Source organism: Papio anubis, chromosome 1 (assembly GCF_008728515.1).
Source record: "Papio anubis isolate 15944 chromosome 1, Panubis1.0, whole genome shotgun sequence".
NCBI lineage: Eukaryota > Metazoa > Chordata > Mammalia > Primates > Cercopithecidae > Papio > Papio anubis.
The window spans coordinates 58,122,381-58,142,752 of record NC_044976.1 but is presented as its reverse complement, the minus strand read 5'-3'; the positions used below and the strand labels follow the sequence as shown (position 1 = coordinate 58,142,752).

The following is a 20,372-nucleotide window of genomic DNA, read 5'->3' as shown; positions in this document are numbered from 1 at the left end:
CCTGCCTCAGGCTAGGTTTCCTCTAGGTGGAATAAAGCTGAAGCTGCTGACAAAAGACTTTGAGTACGTGCAGCTTAGCTGAGTTGCGAAAGGCAGGGCTGGACATGTTTCAGCCTTAATTATTTCCACATGAGCCTTTCCACAGACACCTATCAATGGTGGCATTCAATGGGCCACTGGCACAAGATTTCCATGGTTCTCAGTTCTTTATGTACGTTCCCTCTCTCTTCAACCCGATGCTGGCCCCTGTGTGCACCATGCAACAGGGACCATTCCAGCACTCTTGACACAGTAAGAGCTCAGTAATGGTTGGTGTCATTGATGGAACACAGACGTTTACCTGTAGAAACTGGATATAAAGTTGTCCAACTTGACTGGAAGCCATACTTCTAGAAGTTCTATATAAAAAATATGAATTAGTTGAGGAGAAAAATTGATATTTGTTATACTTCTTTATGTCAGGTACTATGCTAGGCACTTTACATATTATCCCATTTAATCCTCACATTAACCATGAGGCAGATTTGATTTTCTCCCACTTGATAGATAAGAAACAAAGACGAACAGGTTAACTGGTATGGATGAATTCATAAACTGTGTAAAGTAGTTAAGTAATGAAGCTGTGATTTGAATGCAGGACTCAATGATTCCATGGCTCAAGGCTTTCTCACTTTACCTTTGCTTGCCAATAGAAATAATTCAGTACTTTGATCAACCAATGAGTATCAAAAGGGGCCTCCTAGATATTTATACATCATGCTAATGAAGGGAAGCAGGGAAGAGAGAGCAATTAGGAAGCTAATGAATCATCTGCTGTTGCACAAATAAGCTAATTTAATTTGTTTAGGAAGAAGCAGCAGAGTGGTTCTGCATCTGTGTTCCAGTCACACAATCTTGAACCAGTCACTTAAACTCTTGGAGATACGGTTTGGGTATTTGTAAACGGGGATCGCACTTTGTCAGGCCTATCCCACCAATTTATTATAAGGGGCAGTTGAGATAATGTATGTGCAGTCAATAGGGAAACTGTAAAGAAGTATTCAAATGGAAGGCATCCCTACTGATTTTGCCTAAATAACGAACATTAATAAATACATCATTTTATATTTCAAATGTGTTTAAAATTATACAGTAGGGAGGCAGGCTCACTCTAGATTTTAATAAGGAAGCACTTCTAATCATGGTTTAAGGCAGGACTTAAATAAAAATTAGGTCTTTAGAAACATTTATGCTAATACATAGTTTTAAATGATTTTCTGTGCATAATGAAAATTGACCACAAAATTAATGGGCAAGTTAATGCTAAACTGAGAAGTTGGAATTTACTAGCAGAAGTCTTTGCTTTTATTTAAGTTACTTTAGTTTTACAAATGTTATAGGATTGTCAAATATTCAGAAGTACTGGGAGAAACTTCTTTTTTAAAAACGTAATTGTTCTTTTAAGTTCTCCCTCTAGAAATCATAAAAGGATAAAAAAGCTTTTCATATTCAAGACTCCCTCCCATTACTGTCAATAGCAGTTAAGTGTATTTATGGAGACATGAGACAGCACAAAGATTCTTCTGTAATTCGTCAGAAGTCCCATCTTAAGTATAATTACATTACACAGCTCCACTCAGTCATTAGTTTCTTGTTTAGCAACGATGTCCTTCATTTTAAATTCTTGATGGTAATTATTTGTAACTATGCCCTTGAATTCTGAAAGCATGTGTCCTGCAGTCCTGGTGAACAATGGGTGTTTCTGGATACAACACCTCTGGCTTCCCATACAGGAAATAGTCTGTAACAACAGGGAAAATTTGCAAAAAGTTCTCAGCTTGAGCTACAACCCAAAATGAAGTTGTGTGGTTATGCATGTATGTGTGTGTATGTGCAATAAAAAACTAAAAAACCAAGTCATTAGGTATAAGGCATGATTTTTAAAAATCCTCAGTGACCAAATCACATTTTAAAGCATTTGACAGTTGCTTAAATTAAGACATATTAACACATATAGAAGATTGACCTGAAAGTGAGCTTTTTTAGTTCTACTAGTGTTCTTTTTTGCAGAAAAACATCTTGTGTTTGTGTATTTATTCATTTATGGAATACCCATTATGTGCCAAGAACTGTTTGGGTGCAGAGAACAGGCTATAAGATATTCTGAGCCCTCCAAGAGCTCACAGGTCAGTGGCCAGAGGGAAAAACAAACAAACAAACAACAAATAAAAAAACAGATAAGTAAATCTAAAGAACTTGATTATCCTCAGGCCTGGGAGAAATAGCAGATCATGTTGATACTAAAACCTAAGCTTTCTAGCTTGTTAACTCACGTGCTGATTTGGTACATTCTTAAAGCTGGGCGTTTCCAGGGTTGCCTTACAATATTTTTACTGCTCCTCTTGGAACTTACACTCCCCAGCGCAACTGGCAACAACACAGATTATGCTCTGAATATGAAGATCAAACGCCCAGTCTTGATCTTCAAAAGAGAGAGCATCCCTTCCGGATGCCTCACTGGGACTCCAGCTCACTGTGGCATCGGGTCCTGTAGTTTACTGTAGCTCTGCAACACGCCAGTCCATTCTGTCATTCTTGTCTTTTCTTCCTCACTTCCCCCAGCTTTTGTTCTCTTTGGCTCTTTTGAAAGCCACATTTATGTTCTTCACATATGGGAAGTATTTTTGGTCAAAATTTAAAACCTGTAATGTGTTCCTTGGCAAAATGACTTGCTAAGCAAGTCTGGCTTTAACTTGAAAGAAAAGCTTTCAGTAGGCAACAAAACAAAAATCTCATAAACCACTCTGGCCACATGGCAATTCTTATTCATCAAAGCTAACTATATTTTACATGCATGTATTAAACAAAACCTCCTTTCTCAGTGAAAGGAGGTGTGTACTGGAGTGATTAAAATTTTTATTATTGAGCTACACGTGGTTTCTAATAGAATTATATATAGACATTTACATTTTTCCTAACACACTGGCTTTATAGTAGGAACCAGAATGATTTTCTTAGGGATTAACCTCCTAGCTAGGAGGCACAGAGAGAACCATGGAGAAACAATATTTGTAGAGTGCCTATTGTCTGAAAAGCATTGTGCTAAGGGCTTTATCCACAGTTCTTTCACTGAATCCTTACCACCGACCCTAGGAGGTAGGTAGCAGGGAAAGACTGAGGCTTAGACAGGTTAGCTATCTTGCCCAAGGTCTTTCAGCCCTTCTCCTTTCTATCAAGCTGCTCCTCACTGTTGAGATGCCAAAGGTGTCCTAGTGTTGCCATGTTTTTTGCCTCATTTGTGTGTGTTTTCCTTTCTCTCTAAAGCAGTGAGAACTCAGGTCAGGTTTGGTTTGGATATGAGTTTGCTTGAAAGAATGGCCAGCACCCAGGGCTTGGCAACCAACAACATGAGCACTGCAACTAAAGAGCAGGTGGAGGGCAGGATTCCTCTCCAGCTGTTACAATGGGTTGATACCTAAAGTTTTGCACCCAGGCAGATCTGGATTTGAATCTTATCTCTGCTACCGTCTGGTGACTCTGGGCAAGCTATCTTTTCTGAAACTCAACTTTCTCAACTATAAGGTGGGGGTAATGCTGCCTACCTCACAGTGCTGTAGGAGGATTGGAGAGGACATACGACAAGGACTTGGCAGATAGTTGGTAATTATTCATGCTTTTATGTCTGCCTTTTGCACCCACAGACAACCACTGCATCCACCAGGGCTTCGTGTGAGCAGGTCCAGGCCTGCCGGTTTCTCAGTCAGTGATAATCAGCTTTTGCAGCTGAAGCCTGTTTGACTGTAGACCTGACATCTTGCTTAGATCCTGCAATACCTGACTCCTCTTCTGTAGTGATCCCCAATCCTCCTTTATCTCTAGTGCAACCTCTGGCTGGGGTCTATAAATGCACTGGGCTTCCTTCTGCCCTTAGGTCAGCTAGATCAGACACGCACACCCACCTTCACTAGGGGCTATGCCTAAGGTCCCTATATCCTTTGGATACCGTAGCATGCTATTGCAGAGCTGACCTTCATAACTGGGGTGCTCACTCTTCTCCATGCTTACTACTGTTATTATTCTGAGCATCTTTCAGGAGCAGAGCCCTGTTACAACACAGGCATTGACCATGAAATTGAGCTGAGTGCTTTGTATATATTATCTCCTTTAGTCTTCATTATAATCCTGTAAAGTAGGTACTATTACATATTCAGGCCGGGTGTGGTGGTTCACGCCTGTAATCTCAGCACTTTGGGAGGCCGAGGCGGGTGGGTCACAAGGTCAGGATATCGAGAACATCCTGGCTAACATGGTGAAACCTTGTCTCTACTAAAAATACAAAAAAGTAGCCGGGCATGGTGGCGGACACCTGTAGTCCCAGCTACTCGGGAAGCTGAGGCAGGAGAATGGCATGAACCTGGGAGGTGGAGCTTGCAGTAAGCAGAGATTGCCCCACTGCACTCCAGCCTGGGCGACAGAGCGAGACTCCATCTCAAAAACAAAAAACAAAAAAACGAAAAAACATATTCATACTCGATACCTATTCATTTCTTTCTTTCTCTTTTTTTTTTTTGAGACGGAGTCTTGCTCTGTCACCCAGGCTGGAGTGCAGTGGCGCGATCTTGGCCCACTGTAATCTCCGCCTCCCGGGTTCACACTATTCTCCTGCCTCAGCCTCCTGAGTAGCTGGGACTACAGGCGCCCGCCACCACGCCGGGCTAATTTTTTGTATTTTTAGTAGAGACGGGGTTTCATCGTGGTCTCGATCTTCTGACCTCGTGATCCGCCCACCTCGGCCTCCCGAAGTGCTGGGATTACAGGCGTGAGCCACCACACCCAGCCCGATTCATTTCAAAATGAGGAAACTGAGACTTAGGAAGATTAAGGACCTTTCTCCAAGTCACACATCTAATAAGAGGTAAGACCAGGCCTAGGATCCCAGGCCAGGGCTCATAGCTGTTATACCACATTGTTTTTCGTCCCATCTGTCACCCTTCCCCTTCCTCCTTTTCTGATTGATGTGCTGCATGCAGCAGGTACTTTTTTTTTCATGGTAGCATTTCTCACAATGTACTGTCACCAATTTATTTGTCTATGTCTCTCCTTAAATAGGGAGCTTCCTGAAGGCAGGAACCATGTCTTATTTATTCCTGTAGACCAGTGCTTACCACAACATGTGGCACAAGGTACTCCAGAGGATGTTTGTTTACTGAATTATATTGGCTTTTTCTTCTCTACCTGCTGTCTTTTGCTGAAGTCTTACCATGTCCTCTACCCACACTCATTTGAGCTATGGCAGCTCTCAAATCAATGTTAGCAGTTACTCTTTGGTCTGAACTTGTGTGTGGGTGTTGACATACGTATGTATGTGTATGTCTGTGTGTTTGCAGCTAGTTTTTCCAGTGCTTGTCTACATCAAAAGCTTTTAGCCATCATGTTTCTTCAGTTCCCTTTAATCTGAAAACTTTCCACAGCCTTTCTTTGTCAGCATGACATAGACATTTTTGAAAAATATAGTCCATTAAAAAATAAAATGCTTCCCCTGTTGGGTTTGTCTGATGTTTCCTTCTGATTAGATTTAGGCTCTGCATTAAAATGCTGTTTCTTTTCTCATTTTTGGAGGCACACAATGTCCATTTGCCCATCTGAAGTTGATTTGGATCACCTAATCAAGACGTTGTCCTATTTCTTCCCTGTATACTTAACATTCTTTTTCCTCTGGTAACTAATAAGCAAATGCTGAAGAGACATTTTAAGATGATGCATATATCCTGTTACTCTTCAAAATTCCCTCCTGGATCCATTGATGATTCCTGCCTATACCTGTCTTTAATATGATGATTGCAAAATGACAATTCTGGAAATAAATGTGGTATCTGACCCTAGACTAGATCCTGCACAGGAGGGGAAAATACCATAAAAGACATCGACCATGCATTAGATGTCCTACTTAAAGTAATGTAAGGTTTTCATTTAATAGCTGACATTTAACTGATTAAAAAGTACAGGCCTCCCCTGGAATGAACGGCCCCCAAGATCTAGTCTCATGTGAGATCCTATGACTGTATGTGAAACTTCTGTTACTGTGATGGAAACTGTATGGAAACTGAAACTAAATAATAGTGGTATGAAATGAAGACTCTAATTCTGGTTGCACATGTTTGTTTTCTTTATTAAAAGACAATACAGAAATGATGAAACAATACCTCAAGGGTCTTGAACATGGATGAAATGACAGAGGTCTTTAATGCAATGGCACAGAAGCTTCTGGCATCAGCACCTGCAAGCCCTGTTCAGTTGTCATTCATGATCGCCAAATACTCCTTCTGGTGTTCAACCAGCTTCAGGAATACTTGGTATTTCTTATCATAGTATCTGTGGGAGAAACATAAATATGTTGAATGATCTCAAGACAAAACTGCCATGGGGCTTCCCTGTACATTTAGAAGAATGAGAATATATCTGTGGTGGTGATGCTGACACCTAGATTTTGAATGCTTACAGCATCCTGGGCAATGAATTAGCATGTGTCAGACCTATTATATGTGACCTGCATGAAGTTTTATTATCTCCATTTTAGAAATAAGAACATTTAAACCCCATCTCTATTAAAAATATAAAAATTAGCCGGGCATGGTGGTGGATGCCTATAATCGCAGCTACTCAGGAGGCTGAGGCAGGAGAATCGCTTGAACCCGGGGCGGGCGGAGGTTGCAGTGAACCGAGATCACACTTCACTCCAGCCTGGGTGAAAGAGTGAGACTCCATTAAAAAAAAAAAAAAAATTCTAAATGAGAGGCATACACAAAATAGTATAGATAAAAATTGGCAGAGCTGGAATTGAAACTCATGTCTGTCTGACTTCAAAGCTTCTGCTGTATATACAAAAAAGCCCAAACTTAATGGAGACCCTTTCACACTGCCAGCTTCAATAAATATTTCCTATATAAGTAGCCCCAGGTTTGATGACTGGCCTAAAATCACAGCCTGACCAAAGACGAGACTGAACATTTTAATTGCCCTTTTGCAGATTCCACATCTAGGTTTCCCTTGTGAACTGCTTTATCCAGGAGCAAAACTCCATGGAAAGGTGACTCATGCCTTTTCTAGAGCTGCGCTCGCCTTCCAGGCATCTCACAGTGGCCCTCGCTCTCCCTGTCCTATCTGTCTGACTCTTTGGGTTAGACCTGTTAGAACTGGTATTGCCATGAATCAGATAGCAGAACAGCTGAAGCTGCTCTGGCATCATAATCCTGAAAGGAATAATAGGCACCGAGACAAATTATACTTGCAGCCTTGCAACTTTGTCCTTACTCCTCTTGGTTGGGAAACTGACATGAGGTGAGGGGATGAAGAAGCCAGTTTAGCACGTCTTGGTTTATTCTGGGGTGCTCTGAAAAGGAGTCCTCATGATGAAATTTTGGTGCAAAGTTGTGCATTGAGGGAGAGAGGTTGTAAGAGTAACCTTGGATACACAGAGGGACTTCTACTAGTCACACATAGCTATGTTCGTAGGAGTCACCTACCTGGTATTTATTATACTGTAAGCATTCTGGTAACGTAGGAGTTGTGATGGGGCCAAGCACAGGGTTAAAAGGTGAACTCCGAAGCCTGGGTTGGAATCTTAATATGGCCCAATATTAGCTGTGTGACTTTGGATATGTTACTTACACTATTTCTGCCGAAATTTCTCCATCTGTAAATGGGGATAATTATGGGATCTACTTCAGCAGAGCTGTTGTGTGAATTAAATGTGGAAATATATGAAAAGCATTTAGAACAGTACCTGACTCATAATAAGTGATATAAGTGTTAGTTACTAATTTTTAGATAATTAATATTTTAATATTATCATCAATATAGCTATATGTAGGTACTACTAAAACCTACTCTATGACCATCCTAATTTATTAGTCCTTGAATTATTTTAGGAACAATTTGCTCCTACTCATGATGCTCTGTGACAATATAATGGTAAGCAATTCTTTCACTTACATGAGATGGATTTCTTGACTTTAGAATCTCAAAATTGCTAGAAGGGAGCTAAGGGGAGCACCCCTTCACACACACTTGAAGATTTACAATGTTAATACTGACAACTTTGCCTTAACTTTGTGCACTGGCCTTATTCTTTACATAGGTGGAATCATGCAGTATTCGTCTTTTTGTGGTTATCTTATTTCACTTAGAATAATATCCTCAAGGTTCACTGATGTGTGGCATGTCAGAAATTGCTTCTTTCTAAGGCTGAATAATATTTCATTGTATGAACATATCATTCTTTGTTTATATGTTCATCTACAAATGAACACTTAGGTTGCTCTCACAGTTTTAGCTATCATGAATAATGTTGCTGTGAACATGAATGTAGAAATATCTCTTCCATACCCTACTTTCAGTTCTTTTGGGTATATACTCAGGAATACAATTCCTGAATCACATGTTAATTCTATTTTTAATTTCTTGAAGAATGGCCATACTGTTTTCTGCAGCAGCAATACTACTTTGCATTCTCGCCAACTATACACAGGGGCTCCAATTTCTCCATATCCTTGCCAACATTTGTTGTTCTCTGTTTTAAAATAGTAGCATCCTATTGGGTGTGAGGTGGTATCTCACTGTAGTTTTGATTTTCCTAATAGTGATGTTGAATACCCTATCACGTGCTTATTGGTCATTCATAAATCTACTTTGGAGAAATATCCATTCAAGTCCTTTGCCCAATTTTTTTTTTTTTTGAGACGGAGTCTCGCTCTGTCGCCCAGGGTGGAGTGCAGTGGCCGGATCTCAGCTCACTGCAAGCTCCGCCTCCCGGGTTTACGCCATTCTCCTGCCTCAGCCTCCCGAGTAGCTGGGACTACAGGCACCCGACAACTCGCCTGGCTAGTTTTTTGTATTTTTTAGTAGAGATGGGGTTTCACTGGGTTACCCAGGATGGTCTCGATCTCCTGACCCCGTGATCCGCCCGTCTTGACCTCCCAAAGTGCTGGGATTACAGGCTTGAGCCACCGCGCCTGGCTTCCTTTGCCCATTTTTGAACTGAGTTGTTTTTGCTTTTTTGTTGTTGTTGAGTTTTAGGAGTTCTTTATACATTTATATATTCTGGATATCAATCCCTTATTGGATGTATGATAAGCAAATGTTTTCTCCCATTCTGTGAGTTGCCTTTTTACTTTGTTGATAGTGTCTTTCAATGCACCAAATTTTTCAAAGCACTTTCAAGGGACTCTTCCAGGGCCACATATAAATTTGGACTGGGCAAAATAATGAGATTTGGGGTCATCCTAAACATTTACTCATTAAACTATAGTCACTAAATTGTGCTCTCCGTGATTGTGAATTTTCAAATCAGCTGAATCGCCTCTCTTCAAAATGTGCCTCAACTCAGTCCCTTGCTTCTGTGTGGCAGAGGCCTAAGTAAATGTCGTCCCACATCGTTAACAGTGTGATCTATTAGGCAATGAGGCGAGGTTGGCTCAGAAGGAAACTGGCTTCTCCTGTCTCCTTGCAAATCTCTGGTTTGCCTGCAGATGGTGCTAAAGCACCATGTGTGCTGCCTCCTTCACAGAGAACAGCGGCCAGCTGCCAGCTCCCAGCAAGCAGCCAAGGACTCTCTTCTAAAGAAACACGTGGGGTTTAGGGAAAGAACTTAAAAACTTCCCTAACAAGTCTTGGGAGGGTCAGGGAAGAGATGGAGAAAGACAATCTTTCTAATTTCACAAAAAGAGGGATGCTCCAGCTGCCTCTAGGGAACAGAAATAGGGACAGCATAGCTCCTACTGCCAATGGGAACTCAGATCTCTCTACCTTCCTGCATGGAGCTCCCTTATGCAAGGCCTGCACCTTCCACCCTGGCATTTAGAGAAGGGTTTATATTCGGAGGATTAGCAGCCTGACTCTATGTGGAGACAAGGGAAATGAAAAGAAAGTGGATTGCTTTTCTATGAACATTTCCAGTTCTATTAAACACTGACCCTACTTCAGTGGGATCTGCACCTTTGCCTGTTCATCATGTTAAGTGGAATTTGTTTTTAGGTCTTAACCTCGAATACTTTCCTAAAATTATAAAAGCACTTCCACAACAACCCCTTCATCTTCAAAATCACCACCAGCAAATTAATAGAGGTCTTTTACATCTCTAGCCTGGATTCTTGAAAAAGCCTTTTATTTGAACCCTCTATTTCTACCCTGAGCCCCCTGTACTGGATCCTTTAAGAGGGATCTTTCTGATCTGCATCGACCAGGTCTCACCTCTGCTTAGAATTCAGCATCTCTGTTCTGCCTATAGGGTGAGGTTAGAGGTCTTCGGCATGGCCTCCAAGGTATTTATGAGCTGACCTCCCCCCACCCAATTCTATCCTTCCCCGGTCCCATTTCCTGCCATTCCCCATCTCATACTTTGTGTTTCTGGATTATGAGTTGTTTATAGTAACCTGAATGTACTATGCTGCTCCCACCTTTATAATTGTACACGTTATTCCTTCTACTATTCATATTCTTTCCTGCCTTGGCCTGTCTACCAATTTCTTACAGTGCTTAAAGTTAGCTTGGACATAACCTCCTTCCAAAAGCATTCTCTCATCTCTACAGGCTCCCATCCCTTTCTTCCTTGGGCAACTTTGTCACCTGGCAATACTTCAATTGTGGAACTTATCCCGTTGTTCTAAAATAATCTATGTGCCTAAATTGGATTGTGTTTTATTCCCCTGTAACACCTGCCTGGAGCCCAGCATAATGCCTTGAATATAGCAGGAATGAAACGAATTAATATTTTGTTGAATTGGGATTAAAATACTGACCAACATCATTTTTTAGATTTTGATGCCAAGTGATACAAAGAGTAAAAGAATGGGCCGATGCTACTGGGTCCTTTGATGCAGATATAAGAGATCCCTACTTTAGAACAGAGAAGAGCAGATTTGCTGCCAATTACCTAGGAAAAAGAACATTGGTCTGAGAGTTCAGAAGCTTACATCTGACCCCCAGCTCTGGCCCTACATAGTTCTGCAATCTTAGATAAGTGAAGATGACGTTACCTCCCTGGAACTTAGTTCTCTTAACCACTAAATGAAAGGACTGCATTAGTTGACCACCTGAGTTTATTCCAGATCTATAGTTGCATGTGTGTGTGTATGTGCTCAATTCCTTAGCACTGTACATATAAAAAATACACACTTACTTTTTATCCTGTAGTCTCGGGAACACAACTTTCCCAACTTTGCTCATTTTTGCCATTGCTTCCTGTTAAATGGAAAACAATACAGACAGCTGAGTTGGAAAGCGAAATCCAAAGTGAGGCTTGTCACAGGCAAAACATTCTAATTAGAATTTGCTTCCCTTTAAGATATTTGGTTAGTCCTCTTTTTTTTTTTTTTTTTTTTTTTTTTAACTTATTCTTCTTTGGTAATAAGAATAAAACACAAAAATAAGAATAAAACACAGTGAACATTTAAAGTTTCAACTATGACCACACACACATCCTGCACTTAATAGATACTTGTATATTGAGGCCTCTGGGGCATAAACAACCCAGAAGGCAAAGCAGTTCTGTGACTGCCTCCAGGGGTGAGTGGGAAGAATTATTTCCCCTCCTCACTACCTGGACACAGGGCAGAAGAATGGAACATAACCAGCCGCTGAGTACATCGTCTACTTACCTAAAGATAGCAATCACTGAATGGAACTCACGTTGCACCTGTACTTGAGGATAAAATATTTAAGACCTCGTCAATTCAACTTCAGCTCTTTTTCCAGCAATCTCTGAAGTTTTGAGTACCTACTGAGACCTCTGGGCTGAGTCTAAGTGACTTGAGTTCTGGAATGTGACTTCAGGACATTCTTTTCTTTACAATGGGGGACTCAGGCAGATGACATGTTACAGCATCTGGGTGGACATGGTATGGTGTGTGCAGCATCAAGATTAACCATGGATTGTGTTGGCTCCCATATGAGCAGAAGAGTAAGGTTTTTTTAAGGAGTCTCTTAGGCTGTTAAGGCCATGAGAAAGTAAACTCTGGAGTCCAACAGACCTGGCTAGGGAAGATGGCAAGCAACAGTATGACAAAGCTCTACAGCATATGCTCAGTCTCAGGAATGGCTATTGAATTCCTATTGCTAAGGATGCGGTCATTCTGGGATCACATGTATACAACTTCTTACTCTACACATTTGTTAATCACTTACTATGTACCAGACACTCTGCTAGGGATACAGATTTGCATACAACATACTCTTTATCCTGGAGAAACTCGCATACTAGTAAGGGAGGAAAAAATGTAAAAAAAAAAAAAAAAAGAAAAAGAAAAAAAGCTGAATACCATACAGAATATGAGAGCCCCTGGGTATCTTCAAAGCATTTCCAAGTGTTCCCCCTGACCATCTTTGCCACCTTACTGTGACTGATTGACCGATTTGCATGCCACTAATTTCCTTCTGCCACTTTGTATGTTTTCTGGTTTATGTGTTCATTGTCTGCCTTCTTCACTCCTTGCCCTAACCAGAATGTCAGGTGCACAGGGCAAGGACTTGTCTGTTTACTACTGAATCTCGACACCTAGAATATTCATAAAACACATTGCCTCCCTTTCATGTGCCAAGCATAACACTCAATCTACATGGAATACAGAGAAAGACTGTATGGGCCTTTCATCAAAAAGCTCACCATAGACTGGAAAAGACATTTAATGTGATCAAAATAGAGTGTGATAAATACTACGCTAGAAGCGGATAAACTTCTTTCAATAGTTATTCAAGGGTTAGGTAACCTGATGGTTCTTTCATCTGCTGGCTTACACGAATTTCCACTCCTGCCAGGTTGCTCTATGGACTCTTCCACGAGGATAGCATGTGCATTCTGAACTAGTCATCTAGCTTCCTAGCTCTCCATGGATTTCAATGTGCTGATTGGGAGATCAGAGATGCTAAGAGTAGCCAGCACACTGACAGCAGAAAGAAATGGCAGTCTTAAGTAGGCAGGAGATTTTTTTAAATGAAAAATTATTGACAAGGAAACCATGGAGAAAGACAAAGACTAAAAGGGCTTACTGGAGTCATGTTGTGAAGGGCCAGACGGTCAAACACATCTTAGTGAAGCTGCTGCCATCCCACTTAGCAGAGGTATGTTAAGAGCTCTGCTTGCCTCAGAACATTTTCCTTCATAGACGAAGTCCTGATTCCCTTAGAGCAAGCTTGGGTATTGTTGAGATCATCTCAGCAATCCCCATCATCATCTGTGCCACTCATTCTTATTTTGTCCTCGTCTCTTCCTTGAGTTGTGCTCTGCTGTGCTTTAGAGAGGACCTTGCCTTCTATTACCAGCTCTGAATCTTCAGACTGCCCTCAGGGAATGCTCCTCCTGGCTGTGCTTTGGCCCCACACTTGAGACAACATTCCAGGATCGCCTTCATGGGTGGGATCCAGGAAACTTCTATTATAGAAGGTACTCCATAAATGTTATTTTCCTTCCCACTGCAACAGATGTGCACACAAATGGCAGACATCAGGGAATTCTTCCTTCCTTTCTCCACATTACCTTTGCTTGTTTTAAAAATAAATTGAGAAGCAAACATCAGCAAAAGAGATTTCAATGGTTTAAAAAGACGTTATGCTGTTTCTCAAAAAGTACAGATTTAAATGTTAAACTTAGCTCAGGTATCAGCTCTGCTGAGATTTTTTTCTGACTCATCCCCGCTGCCTGCCTCCCACCTATATTGAGTTATGTGCTCCAACAGCAACTTGTGCTTCCGTCTATCATAGCGTTTATGACATGGCACCATATTTTTTTGTTAACAGATCAGCCTCCCCAACTAGACTGTGAGCTCCTTAAAGCTGGAATTGTTATAATTATTTTCACTGCCAAACTCGGCATCTGGCATATCGTATGCACTCAGGGAATGTCTATGGAATGAATGAACTTAAGGATAATACACGTGACAGAATGTTAAAATGGAAGTTTTGGCTGAGATCTAAAGATGACAGATATGAGATACCAAAGCAAACTGGAAACAGACCACCCTGAAGAATGTGCAAGAATGGTGCCTGAGGACCCATTAATCAACTCTTAAACCTTTCATCCACGTGGAAGTTCAGACAGAGATGGATTTTTAGGAAAGAGCTGTCGGTTTATTGCACATCAGGCCTCCTTCCAGGGTGAAGTATGAAAGAATCCTCTGCCTTCAGGAGTCAAGAGGACACAGACCAGCAGAGAATCTGCTGCATGTTCCTGAGGTTGTGGCACAATGGTGGCTTGTGAGTGACTCCTGTCTGGAAGAGACAGGCTGGCTGGCAGCTGCAGTGTAAAAGTGAAGTAGAGGTTACCCTGGGATCAACCAGCACTGCCAGAGTCTGTTCAGATCCCAAAGACAAAGGTTTCCCATAGACCCCAAGTGGCCCATGTGTGAGAGAGATGCCAGGGGTTCTTAGATCCTGTTCAACATGGCCGCCTAACGAGGTTGAGGAGTCTCCACAAAGAAGCATGAGGTTGGGCTGGGCGCAATGGTTCATGCGTTTAATGCTGGCACTTTGGGAGGCCAAGGCGGGTACATCATTTGAGGTCTGGAGTTTGAGACCAGCCTGGCCAACATGGTGAAACCCCATCTCTCCAAAAATACAAAATTAGCCAAGTATGGTGGCATGTGCCTGTGGTCCCAGCTACTGGGGAGGCTGAGGCACAAGAATTGCTTGAACCTGGGAGGCAGAGGTTGCAGTGAGTCAAGACTGCACCACTGCACTCCAGCACTCTAGCCTGGGAGACAGAGCAAGACTCTATCTCAAAACAAAACCAAGCAAAAACCAAAACCAAAAAAAAAAAAAAAAAAAAAAAAAAGGCTAAGGATTCCTGAGGAATTAAGAGTAAGCAATTTATGAGAATAGAGAGGCATTAACTAAGACAAGAATATTTCAGGTAAGAGGTTTTCAGAGGCAGAGGGTCTCCCCAAAAATCTATGATGTGCCTTATAAGAATCAGAGCTAGCTGTAAACACCTATAAGGCTAAGAGAGCATGAAGCCCATTATGACAGTACTGATTGGATAAGAACTTTCCTACACTCCTAACTTTTCTTCCCTTATACTTTCTAACCATTTCAGAGGAACAAGAAAAAAGCTAATATGTTGGAGAGAAAGTGAATGAGGAAGAAAGCAGAATCTGATTAGGGCTACATCTCATTTTTGGCAGACCCCAGCTGGAAGAACTGGAAAACATCTTACCTTTACCTTTACATATTCTTTGATACTTGAATTTCTGAATTTTGGCTACATCTCACAACTTAAAGGGACCATAAAGGTTATATTATCTAAGTGACTTTACATTTATCTAAAAAAGTAATGGAACCACCAGAATTTTTAACCAGGGCAGGGAAAAACTAGCTCTACTGCACAAATGTAAAGGGATAATGAGAATAGAAAATAAAGACATAATTTTTTATTCTATCTCAATAATCATGTTTGTGCTACATAATTTTTTGTTTGCTCTACACAACTTGTTAAAAACAAGTTATATATGCATAATAAAGATTGGATCAGTACATATTAAAATGTTATCAGGTTGGATAGCATGGGTAACAATTTTTTTTTCTTATCAAGTTGCTTATTGTATTTTCCAAATTTTCTATGGTGGCATATATTAATTTTGTATTTGTAGGGAAAACATGTAATGCCATATATGTGTATATATGTATATATTTAAAGTTATGCTTACAAAGGCAGTCAAAATGACTTGGGTTCACCTTCCCCTTTCCTGAAAGGCAGGGCTTATGATGGGTTCCTAACACAATATGGAGAATACCCTGAGAATCAGTGCTCTCATCAGAAATAGCACTGCTGAGTTTTCCAATTTCTCCAAATAATTAACACAAAACTGAAATCTCATGATCCCACTTGGCTGCAGTAAATCTGAATTTACCACAACATAACAATACGAATTTATTATGGAAATGCTGACACATGCTAAATATAGTCACCCCCACAATATATTTCTGTTCCAAAGGGTTTATTTGAAGTTGGCCTCCAAATTCATACTTTTTGTCAGCAGGCAGGAGCCGGACAATCTTAATTTGCAGCACGCTACCCTCTTTGTTTGAGAGTCTAGACAGCACAATGAATACAGTGACTTTTCTTTTTCCTTTTGCCCACACAATGAAAGCTTTTTAAAAACAAAATATTTTGTAAAATAGCATTTTAATCACTTCTTTTCTTTCTCTCTATAAGGCAGAGCTATAAATAAACCATGAAAGTTCACATTTGATCATCACTTCTGAAAGCAAGTGAAGGGTTTCTGTAGGAAAAAATAAGGGCCCTGTACCATGGTCATGAAAGACTGCATTCATGGGTTTGACCCTTCCCTGGTGTGTCGAGGCCGAGATACCAATCAGCACATACTGCTCACCGCTTCTCTTGTGGCAGCACTGGCAATAGCCAGGCCTGTGTATGGGCAGGGGAAACACCCAATTCTCACTTGTAATGACCTGGCTTGGGAGCTACCCAAGGGCTATAGGCCACGCTGGAGTGAGTTACCAGGGAAATGAGGTTAAAGGAAGGAACAGGCTCTTCAGTACCCTTGGAGAAGATGTCGATTCCATGAGTGGTAGACTTACTGATGTTGGCAATTTTGGGAGCAGGGGATCTAGTACCTTCTCCCCTACCCTGAGGAAGGGGAATAACGGCCTTCAGACTTTTGAGGAAGACTGTCAAGTAGTCTAGCCCAAGGTACCATAGGGCATTGCAAGCTGGGCAATTTCAGAGTCACCATCTATAGGGGAGAATAAAGCAGAACCAAGTGTTGTGGAAACGAGCTATATATGAACTCCCAGAAGGCAGGAATCACATCACTGTAGGCCTAATGTCTAGCACAGTCCTAGCACTTACAGGTGCTTGGTTAGTGTTTGCAGAGTTGCCAAAGGAAAAAGTGATGGCAGTGTTTCTTAAGTGGCATCCATACACTCCAGGGAATTCTCATTAGGATTCCAGAAGAAAATACTGGAAGCGCCATTTATATGAAATTTTTTTTAGTCTTAAGAAATTAATTACACTTTACGAGCATTTAATATATGGATTGTCAGTAGACAATTTATCAGTTTGGCCACACATCAGTCAGTCACGAGTCACATAAGATGTGTGAGGTTCTTGTGAGGAGAGTGGGAGCTCTGCAACTCCAGGGATGGCCCTATGGCACTCCCTTCTATGTCCTCAGCTTCCAGGATTGCTACATGTTGTCTTTTGCATGTTCCAGGTTAGTGATTAATAGGTATTGACTAGTTTAAGCTAACCCTCACAAAATGGGCAAGCAGCTAAAAAAGATTCAGTCAATGGATTGCAAGTGATGGAGATAATTATCACCAGTTCACCATTTGGATTCAAGTAAACAAGAAAATGGTGATGTTTTTACTCAGTACTAGCTTCTCACATTGTAAAGTAAAAACAATGAAGACCTAGTCAAACAAGACAAGGATTGGGAAAATAATCAAAATTATCAAGAAGACTGCCTGAAATTTGGATACATAGGCACATACAAAATCATTTTAAAAATCATCAAAAATCATTTTTAAATTATTAGAAACACACCTGGTCATAGACTTATAGTGTATATTTACATGTTGCTAATATTAGCATGAAGCCATCTTGATAGGTAAACACATTGGAAATACTTTGGTTCAGCTATATTTCACTTGTTTTATAGAGTAAATAATCTATGAACACAGAATAGCATATCATGCTTTTTCATAAATAGGTTTTCATGTACTGAGGATGCATATTCAAAATTTATTTTAACTGATGGGGTATATGGTTAAAAAACACTGTGGTGTCTGTTGACTTACTGGCCAACTACCACTGCCATTGCCATTTTACTGGTTTAAGCTTTGTACTCTGTGCTGTGCTGATTATTTTAAGTCTATGACCTTTTTAACCCTCAAAATGACTTTAGGACACGGATCATCTATCCCTACTTTGTGAATAAAGGAACTGAAAATAGACAGAATATAAGTAATTTTCCCAAGGTCATAAAGTCATTATGTAGCAAAACCAGAATTCAAGCCCAGTTCTGACTCTAGGCCATTGCAAATCCTAAATTGGGACCCAATAGTACCATTCTCCCTGTCATGAAAATAGCCTGATTCTTGAGTGCCCTAGGCTGGAGTTCAAATTCTACTTCTGCTGCTTATTAGCAGGTGTGATCACCTGGAGTGAGAAGAGTGTGTGTGTATCAGTGAGATGCATCAATACAGTACACTGTACCTTTTTTCACAGATGCTGACACACAGCTCTAAAATTCAGGAATCTGCCTTCCTGAGGAACTCTGACTCATTTTACTGGAACAACAAGTTCACATGCTAATGTGTGGGCTGAGGCACATGACCCCTCCATAGAAAAACAGAAAATATATCAATGTGACTTTCCTTCAACAAGCATTAAGAAATGGCTAGTTGTTCTTTTATTTATTTTGCTTTTTCTTTTCTTTTTGACACAGTCATCTTTTGACCTGCACCTGGTATTCTGTGTAACCCCCATGAACTGGAGACAAAAATATCAATTGAGAAGTAGGAAGGGATGGGAGAAAAGAGAGTGGGAGAGGTCTTTATCATTAATGGTGATATGAAAACTGGCACCTCATTTATAATTTTAAATACACAATCTATACACATTTACATATCTTTAGAGTGTTGACTATATGGGTGTATACTTTATCAAAATTCATCAAGCTGTACATTAATCTTTTTGTATTTCACCTTATGTGTACTATATCTCAATTTAAAGTTTGCAAAAGAAAAAAGAAAATGAGAAAAAAAGTGCATGTCAGTATATTTATATTTTATTTTATTTTCAATTACAAAAATGCCTACCAAATGAAAAAAAATTTTTGATGCTCAGTTCTCTAATTTTGACTCTAAAACATACCTCAAATCGGTCTCTTGGTCATAAAGGAGGGGAGGAGTGGAAGCTTTATAATTCTGTAGGAAATGGAGACATTAGCAGAAAGATACTGGGTTTTAGAGATAAATGGGCTTGGGGTTGGATCCAGGCTCTGCTACTTATCAGATGTGTGAACCAAAGCTCAGTTTTCCTCTTTATTAAGTGAGAATAATAATATCTACTCAGTGTTGTTGAAAATTCCAGTATCCCATTCTCTGACCACCACTGCCTAACTGGTCTCTTGACTTCCACTTTGGTTTCCCTTATAGCAGTCAGGACCAGTCTAGGTGATTTTTCAGAAACAGAGAAAATAGAGTTCAGTGTTATAGTCAGTCTATTATTTCAAACTGGATTTTTGCATTTACTTGTAAAATCATGGGATAATTACTTAAATTCTTCATGTGTGTTGCCTCATCTGAAAACGGGGATAAAAGCATGTATTTCATAGGACTGCTGTGAGAAGTTTGTGAGTTATTTGAGGTAAAACACTTGAACAATGCCAGCATATAGTAAATGCTACATAAACTTTACATATTTATTATCCCATTAGCATGCAAGCACCATGTGGCCAGGGGTGTGTATTGGATTCATGTACCACACCAAGAACTGTGCCTGGCCAGAATAGTTAATCTATAAATATTTGTTAAATGAATCAATGAATGATTTTATCTCTCTGGGCTGTTTTTACCCACAACACTCCTGACACCAAATGTGTGGGTTTTCTCCTTACACTAACCAGTTCTCCAACTCTCAAGTCACCAACAGCATGATTTACAATTAAATTTGATTCAATTCTGATACTAACCCCAGGTAGTTAGTGTCAGACCGCACAGCTTCAGGGCTCAATCCAGCAAGACTGCCCACACTTCAGATGCCAATCACCAGTCCTAGGTCTCCTGTATTTCTGACCAACTGACCGCAAATTGGAGGTTTCCACAAACTCCAACCCCCAAGGCTTGACAATTTGCTGGAATTGGCTTATGGAGTTCCAGACAACGGTTGACTTACTATTACCAGTTTATTACAAAGGACACAATTCAGGAACAGCCAAATGGAAGAGACACATAGAGCTAGGTATGAGGGGAGGGAGGTGCAGTGGTGCAGTGAGCTTCCATGCCTCCTCCAGGCACACCATCCTCTCAATACCTCCCTGTGTTCACCAATCCAGAAGCTATCTAAACCCCATCATTTCGGGGTTTTTATGAAGGTTTCATTACTTAGGTATAATTGAGTAAATCATTGGCCATTGGTGTTTGACTCAATCTCTAGCCCCTTTCTCATTCTGGAAGGTCAGAGGAGGGGCTGAAAGTTCAACCCTCTAATCATGCCTTGGTCTTTCTGGTGACCAGTCCCCATCCTGATGCTACAGAGGGGCTTTCAGCCATCAGCCATCTAATTAACATACACATGGAGCTTAATCTAAGCTCCATGAAAGCGGAGTCCCTGGCTTTCCTTTCTTGGAAGTATCCCTAGCTTTTAGCAGGGATTCCAA

At 40.6% G+C, this 20,372-nt stretch overlaps 1 protein-coding gene across 19 annotated transcripts in view; it reads right to left on the bottom strand.

Annotated features, from left to right (window-relative positions):
• Positions 1-6,121: 6,121 nt before the first annotated feature.
• FGGY (FGGY carbohydrate kinase domain containing) overlaps positions 6,122-20,372 on the bottom strand; it is a 444,024-nt gene continuing 429,773 nt past the window's right edge. For all 19 annotated transcript variants that reach the window (XM_017961925.3, XM_017961936.3, XM_017961918.2 and 16 more), the window contains 2 exons: positions 11,156-11,217; positions 6,122-6,351 (listed from right to left, as the gene is read on the bottom strand). In XM_017961925.3, the coding sequence (XP_017817414.2) occupies positions 6,270-6,351; positions 11,156-11,217 (144 nt within the window). In that variant the 3' untranslated portion in view covers positions 6,122-6,269. The remainder of the gene's footprint in view (positions 6,352-11,155; positions 11,218-20,372) is intronic.